General features: G+C 41.7%; 1 protein-coding gene across 2 annotated transcripts in view; it reads right to left on the bottom strand.

The window, feature by feature from the left end:
* SEPTIN7 (septin 7) overlaps positions 1 to 24,358 on the bottom strand; it is a 434,274-nt gene that overhangs the window by 141,097 nt on the left and 268,819 nt on the right. For both annotated transcript variants that reach the window (XM_069215511.1, XM_069215520.1), the window contains exon 5: positions 10,596 to 10,730. In XM_069215511.1, coding sequence (XP_069071612.1) covers positions 10,596 to 10,730 — 135 coding nt within the window. The remainder of the gene's footprint in view (positions 1 to 10,595; positions 10,731 to 24,358) is intronic.

Here is a 24,358-nt window from a genome sequence, read left to right as displayed (position 1 = left end):
GCGTGCACGTTGACGTCATCAACACACGCTGGAAGCCATCTCCTTCAATCGCGGTCCAGGAGGGGGTACGTTTTTTTCTCAGGGAAGGGATAGAGTAGTTCAGAGGCACTGGGAGAAAGTAAAGTTTTTTCCTTTCCCCCGGTGTCTCTCTGCAGTGCACTCCAGCTGCGGGATTGCAGGTGGGGCTGTGATTGCACAGCAGGAAGGGCAAGGGTCGCTCCCCATTATTGGGGCAATATTTCTAATGTGTTCTGCCTTCCCTGAAGGTAGATCTGCCATTTTTTAGTCCTATCTGCCCCCGAGGTGTGGGGAGGGGGTGGAGGCAGAAAACCTCTAGACATCAAGGATTATGTTATTTAGATGTGAGGGAGCTGCCCCTTAGGCAGGGGTTGCTCCCCTATATTGGGGCATTATTTTGGCCATTTTCCCACCCCCTCTGGGGTCAGATCGACCGTATTTTCAGGCCCATCTACCCCCAAGGGGAACAGAAAACCACTAGTTGAGGAGAGGCCCCTTGAGCAAGAGCCACTACTCATTATTAAGAAAGTGTTTTGGATGTTTTCTGCTCCTCCCCGGTGCAGGTCAGTCATTTTTTGGTCCGATGTGCCCCCAAAGGTGGCGGACTACCACTACAAAATGCAATATCACAAAATAAGATGATGGATGGAGTGTTGAAACTTTTGAAACACTCACCCCCAGTCACAGATCTGGGTTTAATCCATCGTTATATTGCTTGCCACATAACCCCAGTTCGAACCCAGCTATTTGCAAATCAGTCTTGACCCTGCTCCCTATGGGAGCAGTCCAGCCCGACCTGCTAAGCCAGGTCCTACCTGGACAAGATTCAAGCATCCTAAAACCGGTTTCAGGGTATCACCCTTCATCAGCCAGGCTAGCTTGAAACCAGTGGCGCAGCAAGAAAGAGACCCACGTCTGTGCATGTGTTTGGTAAGAAAACGTTTTTTGTACTGTTTATTCAAATAAGTATCACTGCCCTCTAAGAATGTGTTTTCTAAATGGAGTAATTGCAGCATTTTAGCTTCTGTTTTACTGTGTGTGAAAACCTCTTTGGATTTGTGCAAGATGTGTATTATGTTGTCTTGTGTGTAATTTTCTTTTGTTTTTCTTTTCTATTGGGATATCGTTGGTGCTTGCTCTGTCTTTGCAGAAGAGGTGCAGGTGATCCTCAGTCTGTCTCTTGCAAGTGAGCGGTATAGTTTGAGTATATAGGTCTTTGTGTGCTTTGTAAGGATTGACTTTTCCTTCCAGATAAAGTCATTTTACTTTCTGTTTGATAAACCCACAGTTTATTACTTATCTTACTCAGTGCTGGTTAATGTTGACTTTTTTGTTGTGCTACTTTCATTAGCAAGTATTAGGGCTAACTGCGGGTTGACCTCTTAGCAGGTTGTTGGTTTGCTTTTTGAATCTTCCTCTGACCATGTTTCTCAGACTGACTCTGCGTCTGAGGCAGAGGACGAAGTCCAATATTCTGGCAGTGAATTTTCTGGAAAAGATAACACATCTGATAACGAAGAAACTATCAGCATAGATGAAGTGCCTCTTTTGGAGGAGGACACTGATCTGTTAATAGTGCAGCGAGAAGAATCTGAATTGCAGTCTGGGGCTGGAAGGCTTCCCAAGGGAAGTGCTGAACTCTGTATTCCCCCCAAACATGGTGCAGCCTGTGTTGTCTGCCTTCAGTGGTGACACAGGATGTGGGGGTCAGATACTGAAAACATTTTATTCTATAAAATGTCTTTCTGTTGTTTATGGACAATGTATTTTAGCATGAGATTGTTGACCAGACTAATTTGTATGCTGACCAGTATTTGAGGGACAACATAGAAGACCTAAGCCCCCTTTAGAGCTAGCCAGTGGAATCCCACAAATCTGGATGAGGTGAAGTTCCATGGTTTAACTTTGTTTGTGGGATTGATAAGGAAGCAGTCAATGTCTTCATATTCGTCTACTAGTCCCTTGATGGCAATTGCTATATTACCTGCAACTATGAGTTGTGATCACTATTTGCTTCAGATTGCTGTATTTTGTTGATAATGCTTCAGCTTATTGGGATAAGTGAGAGAGTGATAGGTGGAAAGAATCGTGTGGATTCCTGTTGATACCACAACTTTCCATCACAAAAATGTGAGGAAAATGTGTTTTTTTGTCAAAGTTTGAGGTTTGGATGGCTTCTGTATAGGAGAACCTGGTGGCTAACACGCGTCACCCCACCCTAGATTCCCCCAGGTGTCTAGGTTTCAAAGATGTGCAGGTTTGCTAGGTTTCCCTAGGTGCCGGCTGAGTTAGGGTGCAACATCTACAGCGAAGCACAGTGCAAAAAGGGGTCCGTTTTCAATAGAAAAATATGTCTCCATTTTGTTTTTTGGCACCTTTTGTGTTGCGGCCACTAGATATCCACCTAAGTCAGGTACCATTTACACAGGGAGACAGGTAGGAAATCAGTTTCTCCCAAAAGCTGCCTTAACTTTACATCACAGAAATGTGAGGAAAATGTGTTTTTTCAATCAAAGTAGGAAACCCTGGTGGAGGCCACACAAGTCACCCCACCCTGTAGTCTCCTAGGTGTCTTTTTTTAAAAGAATGTGCACATTTACTAGGTGTCCCTAGGTTCAAGGTGAGCTAGGGCCAAAAACCCACCGCTAGCTACATAGCAAATAAAGATCAGTTTTCAGTGGAAAAATGTTGTGTTCAATGTTGCTTTGTGGTGCCTTGCCTGTCGCGGCCACTAGCCCAACCCACACAAAAGAGGTATTATTTTTATCAAGAGATGTAGGGAAACACAGAATAGTAGAATATGTGTTATTACCAATTGTATTTCTCTACATTTGTGCCTTCCAAATGTAAGTCATTGTGTAGAAAGAAGACATTTTGAGACATGACCTCTAATTCACATAATAGTATGGGTACCCACAAATTCAGAGATGTGCGAATAACCACTGCTTCTAAACTTTATATCTTGTGCCCATTTCGGAAATACATAGGTTTCCTTGATACCAATTTTTCACTCTTCATATTTTACCGTATGAATTGCTCTGTACCAGGCAAACAATTAAAAAAATATTTAAACGTGCAGTTCAGTTATTGCCTCTGGGTAACTCAAGTTCTTGGAAAGCCCATACACCCTAAATATCCCTGCATCCAAAAGGGTTTAGCAGATGCAATGGCATGGTGCTTTTGTAAATCAGCCATCAGGAAGAAAAGTTACAAATGAAAACGTTGTCACAAATGGATGTTTTTCCCCTACTAATTTTCAATATATTGTTTTTAGTTCAACCCTTAGTTTCTTTGGGAAAACCTTAGAGAATCTACACAAATGGCCCAATGCTGAATTCAGAATTGGGTCTACCATGGGTTTCACACCCATTTCTGCAACAAAATGGAAGGAGGTTGAATGCAAAACAAAATTGGAATAATGGGTCAGATCTCAGTAAAATGGCAAAACTGTGATAAAAAATGTGATTTTCTCAATCAAGTCTGCCTATTCCTGAAAGCCTGGAAGATGGTGATTTTAGCACCACAGACCTTTCATTGATGCTATAAGCAGGAAAAAATACACTTTCTTCTGAAGCACTTTTTTCCCATCCCCCCCACAAAGCAGCTATATTTTGGCTAATTTCTCGCTCCCGCCACAAACCCTGAGTACCTTCAGAATTCCCAGGATGTTGGAAAAATAGGATGCAAATTTGGCATGGATAGCCTGTGGAAAAAAAAAGTTATGGAAGCAAATAGCCAAAAAAAGCTTAGTGGTATGGAAGGCAATAGCAGCAAAAGGATTATGCATGTACGCCAACATGACACAGGTGAAATTTATATTTTTTTAATCCAAAAGGGATCGGTTAAAAGAGTCCTTTTAATTTTGCTGAGGGACCTGCACCAATTTGTTGCCTACTCCTTGCCAGGAAAAAATGAGAAAATTAAAAAGACAACAAATAAGACAGTTGGCGTGGGTTGGCAATGGAGGAGTGGGTGGGGGGAAGCAAAAGGAAAAACAGCAGAGAAGAGAGAACACAGAGGGTGTGAGGAGAAGCACACAAGCTAAATATCAACATATGGGAGGGAGAGAGTTTGGGGGAGAATCACGAGCGCTTGGAACACAAGGGAGACAGCAACATGGAGCACAGGGGGGAGGGAGTATTTGATTGTGAAGGTGGAGAAGTACGCAAGGAAAAGAGATGGAAAAAACATGTGTTTGCATGGCATGCCTAAGCAAAAAGAAAAAAGTAGTTCCCGATAAGTGAGCAGTGGAAGAATATAAGACAATCTGAGAGATGGGAAAATGGACACAGAAAGCCGTTGAATAAGAAACAAACAAATGGGAGCTACAATAAAAGCCAACAAATGGTAAGCAACGAGTGCATTTTAAGCCCCTGTGTGTTTTGTTAAGTCCACAATAGGTCTTATAAACCAGTCAGCTTGTGCGGTCTGGCCGGCTCGACTCAAATTATTCAACAAAGAAATCATGTAGGTTCTAAGAGTGCAAGGACAAGATCCAGCTTTATTACAATGTTAATGACTGTTAGAAATTGGGTTATTGGTTGTGTGGCCAGCACAAGTAATACTCAATTGTCCTCAGTGGGAACCAAACACCCCATTTTAGGGCTCATCTCTCACAGGGTAGCAAGCCTGAGCACTCTAAGGCCTACTCAAGGGAGGTGGTCTGGGCAAGTAATCACCAGTTACTGGTACACAATTATAACACTCAATAAATGATTGTCCAGTCAGTGCTAATTTTGTAGAAAAAGGAAAGGTGTGCTTAATATGCACACATTACTAAATACTGCAAAATAATTTACAAATATACATTGTCATATATAACACACCATAGCTGTCATTTTGTAATCGCTGGTGACCCCCTAGAGGGGTCACCGAAACATATCAAGTGGGTTTCAACATTCACTGTGTAATAACGATATCACTTTGGCATGAACCACTGTCATAATTGCCATTAGGATGTATCAATAAAACGTCCAATTATCATGAAAACCCTATAAAACACTTATCAGAAATAAACCTATTGTCTGTGCATCCTTTTATATACTTGGATATTAAACTGTGATGATCAGAACAGCCCCCACAAGGTATCACAGTAAAATAGCATGTTGAAAAAAGCATTACAGTGTAACCATACAATCAGCCCCTTGAGGGCATAGCCAATTGAAAACAGCATGGCAAAAAGCATTGCAGCCCCTAGAGAGCGTAACTACTCAGGGCTGTAGAGCAAAAGCTCCTGCCATGGAAGAGCTGAGCTCGAAAATCCTTTAAACTGTGGGAAAGGTGATGATTTTGGGCCCCTCCTACCCTCCCCAGCTTAGGGTGGGGGGCCCAGAAGATGACCTGAGGGGGGGAAGGGGGTAGAGAAGAGAGAGAGAGAGAGAGAGAGAAAAAAGAGAGAAAACATCGTGCTGAGCAATTTGGTAGTGGTCCTGTCATCCTAGTCAGGGGTAAAAATGTGTTTAAATTAAAAGACCCTGCAAAGATTTATGGGCGAGTCTCGGTAGTGCAGTGAGTAATATAACAGCAGTAAATATTATAACTGCTGTTCTGCTGTGCTGGGGAGAGCTGCTATGATTTTTTTGGTTTGTTGGCTTCTTAAACTGTGGACTAGCTCTAAGTTTTTCACTATTTATTTATTTTTTTGATGGGGGCTGCCCGGTCCTGCTCGGGCAGCCCAGGGCTCATTAACATTCGAGGGCAGCACGGGGGGACCACCTCCAGCTGCCCTCGATGGCTCCCTGCATGGCAAGCACCCCGCGTCTGCAATCCTCTGTTGTGTCTGCCTGCTCCAGTGGGCAGACACGTGCAGAGGTGGTGGCTTCGTGGGGCCCAGGGATCTAACAGGTCCCAGGGATTGGGTCCTGGGCCCCATCTGCCTCGTGCAGGGGGTAGCAGGACGGTGCTCACACCATCGTCGAAATCACAGGGAAGCGCGAAAGCACAACAGTGCTTCCCTGTTGCCTGAAGTACACAGAGGTCACAACTCCTGTATCATGTGCCCGCCAGGGGTATGAGGTACCCGAGCAAGGTAGGAAAAAAGGGAGGGGGCACCAGGCATGCCCTCTCCCACAACATGGCAATTTCCAGCTTTCTTGCACTGTCCCCTGGGCCCTGGTCCACCCCAGGGGAAAATGATTGGCCCAGCAGAGATGCTCCACACACTCAAAGAAGGAAAAGGGATGAAGGTCGCCAAACTTTCAAATGCCATAACTCTGGCCCTGTTTGGGTGGATCTGGATGATCCTGGGCTCATTTGCCTTCTGGTGGCGAGCTCTATCCACAAGGGGCAGTTGCAGCAACCCCTTTTACCTCTTAAGTGGTGCAGTCCTCAAAAAGCTGGTTCCTCTGGCTCCCTGTGCCAGTTCTCCTTTGTGGCTTTTTGGTGGGTGCAGAAAAGTCCATATCTTTCTCTGACTGTCCTCAGTGGGAGTAAGGGGGCCAAGCCTTACTGTCCCTTGGGGAGACCCTCTGGTCCTGGGGTCAACTGGACAGAGTCCTGGGTCCTGAGTATGTGGGTTTCTCCCTCCAGTTCCCCATGGCAGTCCCAGGAACCAGCAGCGAAGCAGGCAGAAAATGTGCAGGTAAGAGAGAGTCTTCCCCTTGTGCAAGTGTTTATAAAGGGGAGAGGAATATTCCAGAAGACAGGCATATCTAACCAATCCTGGGGTGCCAAATCACCTCTCCACCCCTTCCCAAACCTCCTGCACAGCATGTTGGGAAAATCCAAAATGGCGTCATCCAGGAGTCACTGGTCACATCAGCTCCTGGGGTCTCAGCTCCACCCCTCGCTGATATACTTGCCCGGGACTTGCCTACTAGAGTTTCACGGAGAGCCCTCTGGTGGGTGGGCTCCAGTTACTCTCCTTTATTCAGTTGGCTTCTGCAGGCCCATCCCTGCTGCAGTGTGACGGCTGGGTGATAGGTACTGGTCATTCTGCCCCACCCATTTCCTACTCAGGAGCTAGGAGAAGTAGTGCTAATTGCCCCTTTTGTGTGTGGCCGGCCTTTTTTTCTGCTGCTGGAGAAAATGTTATTACTGGGCACAGCAGGGTGACAAAAGGCCTGGGCTCTGATCCTGAGCTGGGCAAGGAAAACATGGAAACTCTGAATAACCCACAAAATGTACAATTATCATTTTGGAAGTTAAAAATTTGGTTTTCTCACACAGGTTACACTTTAATTCAAGACGTCAATGGACTCTGTTGGCCAAGGGAAAAGGATACTACACTCTAAGGCAGTTTCCTCCCTTTTATTTATAATGGAGTGTCACTATACTTAAAACAGTAACGCACACTGACTTTCCCAACAGTGGGTACTACCCTCACGAAGCCTATCCCTGGTGAATACTTAACCCTGCAGAGTCCCCACTGATTGTGCCAGACTACCTGTATGCTGCTACCAGGCTGTGCACAACAGTAGTATCCCACGCGCAGTCCACACATATGTGCACTGGTGTTCAAGTGTAAAGAGGCAAGTGCCTTTTACCCTTACTGCGTTTCAGCAGCCTTATCTTAAAAGGCAGACATTGGAGGTAAACACGTGCAGTTCATTGCCCACCAGGAGTGAGACTCACCCACAGTAAAAAGTCCAAAAAACTCTGTGGGATAAGAAAAGGAAAAAAAAAAATCGGCACTTACTGCTGGGGCAGAACTGAGTTCAACAACGGCATTCCAATACATACAATAAATCCGTAAGTATGATTTTCCCCTTTTTATGTTTTTCCTCAATTTAATCCAGCCCTTTTCCAACATGATTACATTTGTTAATAGAGTACATTGTTTCGTCAATAAACTTAGATTACTTATTGGTGCCTTATAAAATAATAAAACAAATGTATTGAAAAAAAACCTACACTTGCCATCAGTTGAACTGAGTTGCAGCTTTCTCGGTGAAAAACTTCTATTCTGTTGAAGGTTTCCTGCACCCTAGTTGGCAGAGGAAGTAAGTAACTTTTCAAGTGTTACAATTCTGTCAGGTGCCAATCTGCCCTCCTCCTTTACTCTCACCACCTTTTCAGTCTGTAACCTTCTCCCAGCTGGCATTCATCAATGAACGAGGAGGTTACTTACTACTAGCGCGACAGCAGCAGCATCATTATCACACCAGGTTATGGGCATAAAAAACTAAACACCAAAGCTTCCTATCCTACACCGATAAAGTACAAATGAATTCCTTAGTACCTAGTAAATTATGTAACGGCTTCCAAGGTGGGCATCTCCGAACAATCTTTCTCGCACTGTAAAAGGTGATTTATTTTGCAACACCACACATTGTAAAACATGTCCACACATACTCACCACTAGTTTTGGTCGCTGAGCTGTCTCTCTCAGCTGAAAACAGGGCCAACTGCTGACAACTGTGATGTTTAATTCAAACTCGCTATGAACCTGGCAAGGCTCCCAGTACTAAGAGGGTAGTTGACAGACCCCTTTGCCTCTAACCAGGTCAGACACCAAGACTGACTATTTCCTCCAAATCCAAGTCCACAAAGCTCAACTCTACAGGGCCTCAAAATTATGCCACACATTTTTGCATGAGGGTACCAACACTAACTCTGGCTGAGTCATTCTCTTTTACTCACAAGATAGGGTCCAATTGTATTACTGTCTTATTCTCACCCAAACACTCTGCGTCTGCCCATCGGTGGGTACTTTTTCAAAAACCCACTAAACAACAAATACGGCTATTCACGAAACAACTGGGTAAGTTCAGAAGCTAACTAAGGTAGTGCGAAGCCCAAGCTGCAACAGGAGCAATCAGGTTAAAGCCAAATTTCGCACACCCCATCTACAGTGTATTTTAAGAGAAGCTTTTATTGTGAGGTCTTGTGCGTGCAATTTCTCTCAGGGTCTCCAACGGTGGGTCTGTTTTTACCGTCTGAGTTAGCACAGGCTGCAACTCTAAGATATTTACACATTCTATCGTTAGAGGAAGTCTGACCGTGTTATATTTTATTAGTGAACTATATATACATGTTTGCTGATCTCGAAATTTTGAGGCAAAGAACAAAATTTTTCTGGCCTGCAAAAACGTTTAAATGTGTCAATTAAAATTCTCATCATCTCAACATACAATATACAGCAACACACACTCACAATAGTACATGCTGCTCTTCCCACCGAAACTATGGTACTGGATTGAACTGCATTTTATTCAGCAGAAATAAGATAACTTGGTTTTGGACCAGTAAGATCACCTTCGAGCAAAGCAGCTTAAGCTGGGCAAGGGAAGAATGGGAAGACATTTGTGCAATCAAAGGGAGAGAGAATGTGCAACTTTATGGTGGAGTAGAAGGTGTAGGTCTGGGTGTAGAGTTTGCTTCTTTGTTGGAGTATTTTTTGAAGGAGGGTTGAGTCAACAACTTGGTGCAAGATTTGGGAGAGAGGCTGTGACGACGTTTAGCTATGCAAGAACGAAGCTTCAAGGTTAAACCTCAACCTTGATGCGGATACATTCAATCTCAGCTCCTGTACATAGACGTAGAATTAGAACATCCAAGACTGGATAGTATCCAAGCACTGGCGTGGGTCCTGGTTGTCAGTCGGCAATTTAAGTTACAGATGAATTTCATTTGCACAACAACAGAGTAAAGTTCTGTTCAGATAAAAATAAAACTAATGGTGGGGATCAAAGTGTCAGTCTAAACAAATTTCTCTTCAGTGAAGTGTAGCACTGGGGTCATACAGAAGGTCAGCACCCACTTCATGAAAGACTGGATTCTCTGAACCACACACAGAAGACGGAGGGCACTCAAGTGGGGCGAAGATAAGATGCGTTAAAAGGGGCAGAGCTCTCAATTTGGGTCATGCTTTTGAGGGAGAAGGGTGAGGTAGTTCAAGGAGCCACTCAGGAAGAGGAGAGATGTAAACTGTTGGTATGAGTCAGGAAAAAAATTCTATGTTACTGCACCACCCCTTTCTTTTATATACTTATAGTGATGCTGCAGGTTGAGTCATTGCTGGATTGCCTCTCATAGTTCTGACTATCCTTGGAGATAAAACGGTGACCTACAACTAGCAGCAGTGACTGGTTCACAAGCCGGAGGCTGATTCTACTGTGGATACTGACTACACTTACAAACAGAAGTTTTGCATATTTTCCTTTGTGCCACTTAAAAAGGGATTCCATCAATGGTTTCTAAAAATGAGTAAATCCTATCACCCTCTTGGAGAAATATACATTCCCTTTGCATCAGATTTTTGGGAGCTATAGAGTATTTGATAAACTAGGTCTGCATACAGAAGTGGAACAAATGGTTCTTTGTTTACACAGTTCTTAATATTCGACATGCCTAATGGCAGCACTAATACCCCATGGTAAGAGGAGGAAAATTAATCGGTTCAGAAGTGGCTATTTGAATTTAATCACTGACAAATAAGGATTGAAAAAAACAGGCATATATACTGAGCCAAGACAACTACAATCTAAAAGCATATTATGCATTTTATTCATTTAAATTTGATGGTTAGCCAAGATTGATGGTAACAGAAATAAAAATGCCAAATTGACCATCTTTCACAATTATTTCAGAAAACATAAACGGGTTATTTCTATCCCGTAAGTAACTTTAATACTGACCCATGACCTGAAGGTGCGATGAAGTATAAACAACATTGGACTCTGTTGTCCGGCATTTGTCGTCTGTTGACACGAGATTCAGCATTTAAGTAGTCTTCAAATTTACTGTCAATATAGTCAATGACAGGCTGCCAGCTACAAACACAAAAAATGTGTAATATTTCAAAAAACAAAGTTCATTTTGACCACCATTAAATTTTCACAAGTACTAAGCAACATCTAGAATAAAGACATGAGTAGAACTGAAATTACACTGCATAATTTTCAAAATTCTGATAATTTTGCATTCCGCTTGGTACGTTAAATTCCACTATCATGCTACTTTGCATATTTATACGCAATTCACAGCAAAGATTTACAGTGAAACTGGCCATTTTTTTATGCAAGCGTGTGAGAGAGCGTAGCTTTATATTACATATTATAGACGTGAAATGCTTATGATTAACAATACTGCATCAAATAAAATATTCATTGAAATATATTAATTAACATGAAGGATTTTGTGTGTGTGTAAACTAATGTCAACTATAAGAAATAATCATTCATAAATTGCTAAAACTGTGCACATTTAAACGCATAACACTGCATTCATTAGAACTCGTATATCTTAAGTTAGCAAGAGTCAAGCAAAGCTGTGTAGCTCTCATATTAAACTGTATTTTTCCGTTTCCTCAGTATGCTGACTCGCAAAAGGCCATGACCCAGCGATTGTTCTTTTCCTTTCAATAGTTTGCAACAGGACCACATTTTCTCATCCGCATGCTAGCAGCTTTTAGGATAGAGTTATGCGCTTCGAAACATTATTGGACACTTCCAAGGACGATGGAGCGAGAAGAAGAGAACTTTTGACCTGATACGTGCAAAGACAATGAAGTAACCCCGGATGAGCCACCTACGAAAATATGTCAATTATGATGACCAATTAGAACATGATAAATTATCCAAAATGACAAAATACATTACTTAATGTATAATTTGATAGGTTAACAATGGTGGGGTGTATTGACTGACCAAAAGAATTTTGGGGGAATGAATCACGAAAAAGGGATAAAAACCCATGACACAGGAAACAAGGAGCATTAGGTAGGGAATGATATCGATTGCATCTCGAAACTCTGTCACTCTATTTGGTGACCTGAGACTTAGAGAAAACCATCCTTGCCCATTAGACTGCCCCTACACTTTTCTCCTTATGAGGAGAGTGTCTTTGCCTTTTAAACTTAGATAGACTGACGGCGATCTAACTGATGTCCTGAAGACGAAGACTAATCCTGAATGCTGACCTAATCAGAGGAGGGTAATTATAATGTTGCTAATGAAAATTCGTTTATTTGCCTTTTCTTTCTAGGTACCAACTGCTGTATGTTTTTGATTAGAGACCTTAGTTAGATGTTTTCCAAATTGGTGTTCAAAATTGTTTTGCATGACGCCCAACATGCTAATGCTAATTAGAGGTTAGACGAGGTATTCATTTTGTCTGACAAACTGACGTGACTGACATGATGCTATGCTGAACTTGTATCTTAGAACATTCGATGTATTGTGATCTGGTTATACTCATCTGATTATCTATCCTTCTGATTTCTGCACTATTGAAAGCTTACTGTGGTTGTCATCTTGTAATTGTGCTTATATGCTTCTTGACCTTGAGATTGATGCCTTTGCTACTAGATTGTAATCAATAGGGAATAAAACTCATAAAACTTCATTAAGGTGTGGTTATTCATGACTGAAAGGTCATGGTTGCGCCGAATGTTTATTAATGCCTAAAGCGAGATATATTTTGGTGTTAAATATTGACAATGTTATTGACATACTGATTGGTGTTTTGATCAGTTATCTCGTCCTACGGTGTCTCACCACTGGGTCCAAAGATTCATTGGCCTAAAACGAGTCCTGATGTGTATAGATTAACATAGACGGACGCGTTAGCAGTTCTGGTAGCAAAGTACGGTTTGGCCCTTGGGGGCCCTAGGACGGAGTTTCATTGTTTAATTTGTTTTCTTGTGATAATGCAATTTGGAAAGATGATGAGTTGCTAGATTCGCCATGGTTTTTCCCGGGATCTCGGAACCTGCCTAAATGAGTTGGGAATGTTCTCGGCGCCATAGTATGTGTGGTTAGGGTCTTTTGCGCTTATTAAATCTTATGCACTTTGCAGGTGATTGTGAATATTTGAGTGTGATTAGGCCAAATTAAGTGTTGTTTAGAAGGAGTAGGCGTACTCCACAGTATGAGAGTAGGGAAGTCGGCGTACTTCATGTGAATGCAGCGCTTGTTGCTCAAAATTATCCACGTGGTTGGTTGTTGTATACGGACCTATTGAGGTCTAAGACTCCGGAGTATGATGTTAAAATGGTTTATGTCGTAATCTGTGTGGTTTAGTAGGTCAATCGGGCGTGGTTGACAAGTCGAGTTTCGAGTTATGATGCATGCGTGTAACCTTCGATGGAGATTTGACAAGTTCTAAAGTGCACTAGAAGGAGTCATTGACAAGTCGAGAGTAGGATTTGCAGGTCGAATTCTGCTTGCGTATGAGGGAACTGAGAAGGAGAGAGTAGCGGCCGAGGCTTCAAGTGAAATCTCTGTAAAGTTCTGAAGCGAATGTGTTACCCTTCCTGTAGTAAAATCTGCAGATTTGTGTTGTCATTTAAGTGCTAGCAATAATTCGCATTAGTTTGTATGAGTTGTAAGGAGTTAGCGAGGTGTGGACAAGCCGCAATACTTTGTCAGCTGCAGTGTGTGTGTGTGTGTGACGTCAGTGGTGCCGCGCTGAGATAGGTCCGATGCCGAGAGGGGTCGCGCACCGATTGGCTGCCGTTCGTGAGAGGCAATAGGTTGAGCAAAGGGTAGGTGAAGAGTGTCCTGGGAACTAAGCCGTTTTCTGATTAAATAACAAATAAAATGAATTTTGTTAAGGCATTTAAAAGCGCTTTGAAAGGAGATGTGTATATTGTTGCAACTGATGGGGAACCTACACCACCTGAGGGTCCAAATATATACAAAGCCAAGGTTAATACAGATTGAGTCAACTCCACAGTTAGTGTCACAACCGCCACAACTGATACCTGGGTACAACCCAGTAGCGGGTCCTTTGAAAGAACCTGCACCAGGATTATTAGAGCAGACTTATGGTGTTGAAGCCCCAAGAAGCTTGGGAGCAGGCCAGACACCTGCCGCTATATCACTACCCATTACGGTTGGTCCCCCGGTGCCGTTATATGCACAGGAGAAAACAAGGACGTGTGAACAGGGAGTTATGACTCATGAAATGATAAGAGGAGGGCCTATTAGAACTCCACAAATAAAGGCCCAGGGAGAACAGGTTTGCGAACAATCAAGACCCTTAATGGACCTCAGTCCAATAGGGGCACCTCTTGAGGCAATGCGACAAGCAGAGTTGGGAGTCCTGACTCCCCAAACTATGAGTACAAATACCTCATACACTCCAATGATACATGCAGGGAACATTTCACTGCAGGGTTTTACAGTACAACAGTTAAATGAGTGGTTAGAGAAAACTTACACATCACAAAAGACTACAGCGACTACAATCGAACCTGAAAAAGAAAAACAAAATGAATACCTGAATCTAGTACGACTAGGAGCAGAAGCTGCTGAATTGGTGGATGGAACAATGGGAGTAAATAGGTTGGAGTCTTATACTGAGGCAGAATTAAGGTACTTATGCCCTAAATTACCAAAGAGGTAGGCAAAGTACACCAGAAATTAACGAATTTGGCAGACAAATACAATATCGACATTGGAAACACGAAACATTTGAAACAAAGTTATAGGTTAGATTTTGACACGAAAGATTTCGAACACATGAGATCCGCAGGCATGAAGACACATTTGAAAGAGTTGCTGCAAAGCGCACAAATTTGGGGAGCACTAGAGAAATGGGAAGGCCGATGGATGAAGAAAAGAGATAAGGGAAAAAGAGATAGTTCGGGATCTAATGAAACAACAGTCACACCTAATTTAGATGCGGTAAAAATCCTACCTATGAGAGAAACAGCTGGTGGTGTTTTGGTGCATGTGCCTTGGTCCAGGGGAGACATTTTGTCTTTTACGAATGACTATCCTAGGTTAAGGGAAAAACCGATCGAGTGGTATCAACAGACAGATAGATTCGTGAAGCTTGCAAAATGTCTCTGGGAAGATTTAAATACATTGTTTGAGATTATTGTTCCGCCAGACTTGTGGCTTGAGTGCAAGAGAGGGGTAGATTGGCCCACAAAGGAACCAGCAAGGGATAAAGTGACTGGAGCACCTTCTGAAGAGGTGATGAAATATTATCATAAAGTAATTGAGTTTTTGAAACAAAAGGTGTCACCGAAGGTGACTGATTGGCAGAAAATCGACCGGACCTCTCAAGAGGTTAAAGAGTCAATACATGCATATTATGAAAGGTTGTTGAAAGCATTCAAACATTACAGTGGTACTGAAACAATTGAACCGAAGGACATGAATCATCTTGTGTTCAGATTCGTCGAAGGGTTGAGACCGGAGGTCAGCCAAATGATTAAAAATCATTTGATTTGTTGCCAAGCTAAACCGATTGATGAAGTATTACAGTATGCGAAATACTGTTTTGACGAAATTGAGTTGAAGCAGAAAAAGTTGAAGGAGAAAGTGATGGTGATGCAGATAAGGGCTGCACAGGCTGGAATACAGGGAAATGGTGTTCAGCAAATGATACAGCAACAACCGCAATTGAATGGTGTGTTTCAGGCACAGCCGAGAGGTAGAGGTCGAGGGTTTGTGAACCGTGGTTAGGACATGAATAATGTTGTTATTCAAAATGATGGTCAAGGAGTGAAAAAGATGTCACCATGTCATGCGTGCGGGGGCGTGGGACATTGGAAACGGGATTGTCCGAATATAATGCAGGATGGTACGGTTCAGCAGAGTATTAATGCCGGTACACTACAAAATTCACGAGGTCCAAGAATGAGACTATCAAAATAATTTGGTGCAAATGTCAGGGGTGCAACCCATGCAGCAAATGCAAATGCCGCGTTTCCAAACAGTGCCAGTACAACCAATACAACAGCAGATCCCTATGGTGCCTAGACAGCAAATGCAGTTACCCCTAGCTCCGATGGGACAGCAACAGGTGACGCTTCCTCAGCAGGTCACAGGTCAGGTAACAAATCAAAACAACACTGTACAACAATTCCCATTACGAGGTGAAAATTATATGAATGAGGATTGGTCAGATGACAGCTCAGACAGCGAAGAGTGCAGACTCGCAGCATCCCTAGAGGTAGACCAGAGAGGCCCATATGTGGAGGGAAAAGTAATGGGCTATAAGGTCTCATTTTTAGTTGATACGGGAGCTACACGCTCTACGGTTCGCAGTGCAGAGGTACCAAGATTACCTCTCTCGGGGCGCACCATACGAGTGGTTGGTGTGGCTAACCAGTACCTGACTAATCCAATCACTGACCTAGTGCAGGTTGAAATCGGAAATTTCCAGGGCCTGCATAGATTTGTTGTATGTGATTCAAGCCCAGAATCCTTATTAGGAAGAGACTTATTGTGCAAAACCAAATGTTCAATTACCTGTTCCAATGGTGGAATAGAGGTTCAGACAAACAGTGATGATGAGGCAGATGAGGGTCAACTCATAGAAGAAGGAGGAGAGATGAATGAAGATTACCCTCTAATTACTTTATTCCCAGTGTTTACCCTGATCGATCTACCTGCTGACCTGCAAGGATCGGTAACAGAGAAAGTATGGGATTTGACTGGAAAGGAAGTTGGATTAATCAAGGGAGTAGGTCCAGTCAAAGTGCAGATAAAGTAGGATGCAGTGTTCCCACAAGTACCACAATATCACATGACTCAGGATGTCCTTATTGAAGTGACACAGATAATTGCGGATTTTCTCAGACAGGGAGTTCTGAAAGAGGTCCTGAGCATTCCATGTAACTCTCCTATTATGGGTTTGAGAAAACCCTGTGGGAAAGTTCGAATTGTGCAGGATTTGAGAAAAATAAATGAAATTGTGATAAAATGCTGCCCTGTGGTTCCCAACCCAGCGGTAATAATGTTCCAGGTTCCTTGTGATGCTGAATGGTTTACCGTAGTAGACCTATCACAAGCGTTTTTCTCGATACCACTTCACGAAGACAGCCAGTTTTTGTTCAGTTTCAAATTCCTGGATAAGGTATACAGTTGGTGCAGAATTCCTCAGGGGTTTTCTGAGTCACCATCCATCTTCAATCAGATATTGAAGAAGGATCTGGAACCTCTTGTGCTGCCTTACAATTCGACTCTTATACAGTACATTGATGATTTGTTGATTGCATCCAAAACCAGAGACAGCTGCAAATATGATACCATTGCATTATTGAATCATTTAGGGAAAAACTGACATAAGGTGTCACCTAAAAAGCTGCAGTACTGTCAAAAAGAAGTGAAGTATTTGGGGCATCTGATTGAAAAAGGGTCCCGAAGAATATCAAAAGAGAGAATAACAGCTGTTTTACAAATGAATCCTCCGACAACAAAGAGATGTCAGGATGTTCTTGGGAATGGTGGGCTACTGTCGCCAGTGGATACCCAACTTCTCGATTATTTCAAAACCATTAATAAAACTGACAGGAAAAGAAGTTAAGGATGAACCATACACAATCACATTAACAAAAGAAGAGCTTGAGTCATTTTTAGAGCTGAAGGAATGCATGTGCAGGGCTCCAGCATTAGGAATGCCTGATTATGAGAAACCATTTCTGTTGTTCTGTCATGAACGTGATGCTTGTTCTTTGTCTGTTTTAACACAGGTCCATGGAGATGCAAATCGCCCTGTAGCATATTTTTCAGCTACTTTGGACCCTGTCGCAGCAGCCTTACCGGGTTGTTTGCGAGCAGTCGCAGCAGTTGGTCAAAGCCTTTCACAATGTGAGGGCATAGTCATGGGATACCCTTTGACAGTTTTGGTTCCACATTCTGTTGAAATTCTGCTGACACGAACTAAGACACAACATATGACAAATGCACGACTTACCAAATATGAGACAATTATTCTGGGGTCACCCAATGTTACGTTGAAAAGGTGCACTGTGCTGAACCCGGCAACTCTACTTCCCAATGAAAATACAGAAATAAAAGATGGGGAAGAGTTTGAGCATGATTGTCTGGAGGTGACTGAGCTTAGTACCAAACCTCGCTCAGATATACAGGATACCCAGTTAAAGGAAAACGATTGCATTATGTTCGTTGATGGGTCTTGCTTAAGAGATTCGACAGGAACCTTGAGAGCTGGTTATGCAGTATGTACCATATCTGGCATAGTTGAAGCCTCCTGGCTCGAGAAAGTGTTTTCTGCACAGGTGGCAGGATTAATAGCTCTCACAAAAGCCTGCCATGCTGCTGTAAATCTGAAAGTCACAATCTATACAGACAGCAGATACGGATTTGGAATTGTACACGATTTTGGTCAACTCTGGTTACAGAGAGGGTTTATGACATCCTCTGGTTCACCAGTGAAAAATGGAGAACAAATAAGAGATTTGTTACATGCGATTCAGTTGCCTCTTGAAATTGCCGTGGTGAAGTGCAGTGCTCACACCAGATCACAAGACTTTATGTCAATGGGGAATGGTTATGCAGACCAAGTTGCCAGATTTTGTGCATTAAACTGTATATCTTTTAAGGAGCAGTGGGAACTGTTGCCACAACCTGAGAATGACACAACCTTAAGCCTAGCATTACAAGTGGTTGATACCTTAGACGAATTAAAAACATTACAAAGCCACGTTGGTAGAGAAGAAAAACGTTCCTGGCAGAAAATGCAGTGTGTACAAAGAGCAGATGATATTTGGGTGTCAGGAGAGGGAAAACTGGTTTTACCAAACAGTCTTCTGTCGCAATTTGCCCGACTGTACCATGGGCAGGCACATTTAGGAAGAGATGCCATGATCAGATCCTTTAAGATCTATTGGTTCAATCCAAAATTCAGATATGCCGCAGAAATTACTTGTCACAGGTGCGTCATTTGTCAACAGATGAACGCTGGAAAAGGAACCGTGGTAACTTTGAGCCACACTGGGAGAGCTGGTGGTCCATTTAATAAGATACAAATGGATTTCATTGAAATGCCTGTTTGCGGAGGTTTGAGGTACGTGTTGGTGATTGTGTGTGTTTTTAGTCATTGGATTGAGGCATATCCCACATGTAGGAATGACAGTCTTACGGTTGCAAAACTACTACTCAGAGAATTAATACCCAGGTTCGGGTTTCCGGTTTCTATAGAATCAGATAGGGGAAGACACTTCGACAATGAGGTGATTAAACTTCTGTGTGCCGCACTCAACATTGAACAAAAGCTGCATTGTAGCTATCGCCCTGAAGCCTCAGGACTAGTCGAGCAGATGAATGGTACTCTGAAATCAAGAATAGCAAAAATGTGTGCAGCAACAAACATGAAGTGGCCAGATGCATTACCTCTAGTGCTGATGTCTATGAGAAACACGCCAGATAAGAAAACAGGATTGTCCCCACATGAAATCCTCATGGGCAGAGCAATGAGGTTACCAGCAGTACCTGCAAACGCACTAGTGAATATTACAGATGATATGGTGTTGGATTACTGCAAAAGTTTGGCTCACGTGATTCGCTCTTTCTCTCACCAGGTGGAAGCTAACACGTTACCACCAATCGGCGAACCAGGACACTCTCTGCAAGCTGGAGATTGGGTGGTTGTCAAGAAACACGTGAGGAAATCGTGTCTTGAGCCGCGTTGGAAAGGGCCATATCAAGTAATACTAACAACAACTACTGCTGTAAAGTGTGCCGGGGTTCCCAACTGGATACATGCCAGCCTTACAAAAAGGGTAGCGTGTCCTGTTGAAGAGGAACTTGAAAATTCCGGTACAGCAACTTCAAGGGGAGAAGTCTCAGAGTCAGAGATCAGTCAAGAAAGATCTGAGACTGCAGGAGAGCCCGCTGAGAACAGCCGTGTCCCTCAAACTATCAGTGAGTTCGAGAGAGGTGACAGAGTGCCAATCTCAGTGGAGGCAGCAGGAGAACAAAGACAAGGAGAGGTTCTCCCAGAAGCAGACGATTACAATTCAGAGTCTGAATACAGTGTCGAACAAGAAGGAGAAAGAGACGGAGAAGTAGTAAATTTGAATCAGAACGAATCAGAATCTCCTGAACAAATCCCAAGCCTATCAGGAGAAAACACCATATCACCAGAGGAGGGTGCTGTCCAAAGTACTGAAGGGAAACGCCGAAGTAAGACGAACAGAGGTGACAATTGGCCAGACAAATCACACTTTAGAATAAGAGAAATAGCAAACGAAACAATAATAGAGGAAAGCGATACCTCACGAGCAGACGATCTGAGTGAAGGAGAACAGCAAGGAGAACGAAAATTAAAAAGAAAGAGAATAGCAAACAGAAGATATACAGGTCCTGAATGGGCATATGCTACAACCTCTGAATGGCAACAAGAATTCTTAGCGTTCTGTTTTGATCAAGAAATACCAGGCCAGTACTACGGTACCTGAAGAATATACAACAAGAAAGCTGAGATAAAGATTGAAATTGTGAAAACTGAAAAATAATAATAAAGAGTCTTAAGAAAAAAAAACTACCGGAAAGTGACATTAAAACCTGGATTTGACTTATAGAAACCTGATTACAACAAGCTGTTAACCTGAATTGACGAAAAGGGTCCTGGAGTGAGTGAAAATGCTGTAAAATACGCAGAAAGAGTTTGCTACTCAGAGTTGATTGTTGATCTGCTATTCTGATTCTATACAAACATGGCTTATAGTAACAAAGGAAGTAAAGTGTGTGGTTGGTTAGGACTTATGATAGGTGTCGTATGTGCAATAATGATTGGGGAGTGATTGTGGGAATGCCATGGAGGGAGAGTGAAACTATTAATGCAACTTTAAAACCTGAGACTACTACTACAACTAATAAACTATCACCATGGGAGAAATTTGAGCAAGACGCAAGACATCTGCATGAGGGAACTAATACAAAAGGGGAACTTTCTACTAATGTTTTCTATCGCTTACTAAATGAGTATGTGGAAACTATGGATGCGAAAGACTGTTATGTATGTACTAAAATTCCTTCATCTGTGCAGGAGGGAGTTACTTATCATAGCCTCCCTCTTACGTATGGGATCAGCTGTAGCTTGCTACTAACAAGATTTTATGATCAAGAGCATGTGCAATATTTTTATTCAAATTTAGATGTTGTGTTTTCTTTTGTGCCTGTTATTGAATTCTTAAATAAGCTAGCTAAAGAGCATGATATAAAATTAGTTAGAGGATTCTTTGAGCCAACACTAACATTTGGAACTGCTTATGCACATTGCAACAATTTAACATGCTTACTGTCTCCTGTGGAGAAAAGCTTTTTAGATCATACAGATGATAGACGCAAAGCATTAAAAGAAAGATTAGAAAAAGGATTAGAAAAACGCACTTATGCAAATGATTACGCTTATACTGCAATTAAAACACAAGGCAAGTTAGCTATAGATGCATTACACGTAGGTAGACTCTGTATATATAGACCAAAATCTGATCAAGATAATTTGTTTGTGGGAACGAGTGAATGTAGGCATGTGTTTCTGTTTCAGAGCAAATGGACCTTTATGTTAAATGGACAAGACCCAGCGATTCCTGGAATCTATTACATCTGTGGGTTAAATGCATATTACTGTCTCCCTAAGGGATGGTATGGGACATGTTATTTGGGAATAGTATTCCCAAAGATTTACCAGATTGATGACTTAAAACAACTACCTAAAACGTCTGAATTACAACATGCCAGACAAAAACGAGAATCAGTGGCGGCTGTCATTGGTGACATACTTGGACCTATAATCCCTTCAGTAGGGGTTATCCTAAATTCTATGAAAATTCAAAAATTGTCTACTATTGTGGATAACATGCTGACAAATTTTACAGGAGCCATACTCCTGATGGATACTGAACTTGCTGCAGAAAGAGCTATGACTCTTCAAAACCGGCTTGCTTTAGACATTCTTTTAGCAAAGAGTGGAGGTGTGTGCAAAATGCTTAATGAACGTCATTGCTGCTCATATATACCTGATAACAGTAAGAAAATTAGAAACATGCTTACTAACCTGACTAGAGATAGTACAGATTTGAAGGATCTAAAAGAACCTGGTGTTTGGGAGAAATTTGGAAAAGGAATTGCCCGAGTGGGAAGCTGGTTTACCAACATTTGGAATGGGGTACTTGCAAAAATTATGATGGGATTATTAATTGTTCTGATTTGTTTATTGGGATTTTGGGGAATATGCAAAATTAATGACAAAGTGAAAAGAAATTGGACTAAAAGAACCAAGAGAAATGAAGAAAGTGAAAGAGAGAAAATGTTCAATGAAATATGGGAAAGTTCACATAAAGGAAAAGATGTTGAAATGCGTATTATGCGCAAGGTGAAAAATTAAGACTAAAGAATTTGTGATGACGAGCGTCATCAGAGGAGGGACTGAGAGAGCGTAGCTTTATATTACATATTATAGACGTGAAATGCTTATGATTAACAATACTGCATCAAATAAAATATTCATTGAAATATATTAATTAACATAAAGGATTTTATGTGTGTGTAAACTAATGTCAACTATAAGAAATAATCATTCATAAATTGCTAAAACTGTGCACATTTAAACGCATAACACTGCATTCATTAGAACTCGTATATCTTAAGTTAGCAAGAGTCAAGCAAAGCTGTGTAGCTCTCATATTAAACTGTATTTTTCTGTTTCTTCAGTATGCTGACTCGCAAAAGGCCATGACCCAGCGATTGTTCTTTTCCTTTCAATAGTTTGCAACAGGACAACATTTTCTCATCCGCATGCTAGCAGCTTTTAGGATAGAGTTATGCGCTTCGAAACATTTTTGGACACTTCCAAGGACGATGGAGCGAGAAGAAGAGAACTTTTGACCTGATACGTGCAAAGACAATGAAGTAACCCCGGATGAGCCACCTACGAAAATACGTCAATTATGATGACCAATTAGAACATGATAAATTATCCAAAATGACAAAATGCATTACTTAATGTACAATTTGATAGGTTAACAATGGTGGGGTGTATTGACTGAGCAATAGAATTTTGGGGGAATGAATCACGAAAAAGGGATAAAAACCCATGACACAGGAAACAAGGAGCATTAGGTAGGGAATGATATCGATTGCATCTCGAAACTCTGTCACTCTATTTGGTGACCTGAGACTTAGAGAAAACCATCCTTGCCCATTAGACTGCCCCTACACTTTTCTCCTTATGAGGAGAGTGTCTTTGCCTTTTAAACTTAGATAGACTGACGGTGATCTAACTGATGTCCTGAAGACGAAGACTAATCCTGAATGCTGACCTAATCAGAGGAGGGTAATTATAATGTTGCTAATGAAAATTCGTTTATTTGCCTTTTCTTTCTAGGTACCAACTGCTGTATGTTTTTGATTAGAGACCATAGTTAGATGTTTTCCAAATTGGTGTTCAAAATTGTTTTGCATGACGCCCAACATGCTAATGCTAATTAGAGGTTAGACGAGGTATTCATTTTGTCTGACAAACTGACGTGACTGACATGATGCTATGCTGAACTTGTATCTTATAACATTCGATGTATTGTGATCTGGTTATACTCATCTGATTATCTATGCTTCTGATTTCTGCACTATTGAAAGCTTACTGTGGTTGTCATCTTGTAATTGTGCTTATATGCTTCTTGACCTTGAGATTGATGCCTTTGCTACTAGATTGTAATCAATAGGGAATAAAACTCATAAAACTTAATTAAGGTGTGGTTATTCATGACTGAAAGGTCATGGTTGCGCCGAATGTTTATTAATGCCTAAAGCGAGATATATTTTGGTGTTAAATATAGACAATGTTATTGACATATTGATTGGTGTTTTGATCAGTTATCTCGTCCTACGGTGTCTCACCACTGGGTCCAAAGATTCATTGGCCTAAAACGAGTCCTGATGTGTATAGATTAACATAGACGGACGCGTTAGCACGTGCATCAAAATGCAGGCTTGTTTGCAGTGCTTTTATTAAATACACCCTCGCACCAAAAATTAACGCGTAAACGTATAACATGACGTAATACAATGTAGACATAGAATGAAATATTTGGGTTTCACTTAATTACATGTGATTTAATGCGATTTTGCAGAAATGTTGCTAAATTACGCAAATCAAATTACCCAACTTTCGCACACCCCTAGATATACATGTTTAAAGCTTAATTTATGGCTAGAAATATTTTTGGAAGAATACCATTTTGACTCAAAATCGAGGATCACATACAATTTGTTACTTAAGAGGTTAAAAATGTTAAGATTTTCTACGTTTCCCTTTGCAACCATACGGTCAACTTCCGAGTTTTTGATATGCTCTCATGACTTTTCTGGACCACTTAGAACTAGAGAGAGGCTATTTTGCGTTTCTCACTTCATACTACAGAGTCTCAAAGCAAAGCTTTTAAAGGCTTATCAAAGCATTTGTGTTGTGCTTAAAGTGAAGTTTTACCCAATATGTTTTGGATCCACAAGTTAAAATGCATAATAATAAAAATATTTAATTTCTCCTAAGTAACTACGGCCACTCCTCTGTCCCCAACTGTAACAGATGAAAGTTAACACAAGGCAGCTGCCATACTTTTCCTCCCTTAAAAGAGGAACACATTACTTTTTAGGTCGAACGTGCAAAAGCTTTGAACTGTTGTAAGTATTGTGGG

Source organism: Pleurodeles waltl, chromosome 2_1 (genome assembly GCF_031143425.1).
Source record: "Pleurodeles waltl isolate 20211129_DDA chromosome 2_1, aPleWal1.hap1.20221129, whole genome shotgun sequence".
Taxonomy (NCBI): domain Eukaryota; kingdom Metazoa; phylum Chordata; class Amphibia; order Caudata; family Salamandridae; genus Pleurodeles; species Pleurodeles waltl.
Note: the sequence above shows the minus strand (reverse complement) of the source record. Positions and strands in the feature narration are given on the sequence as shown.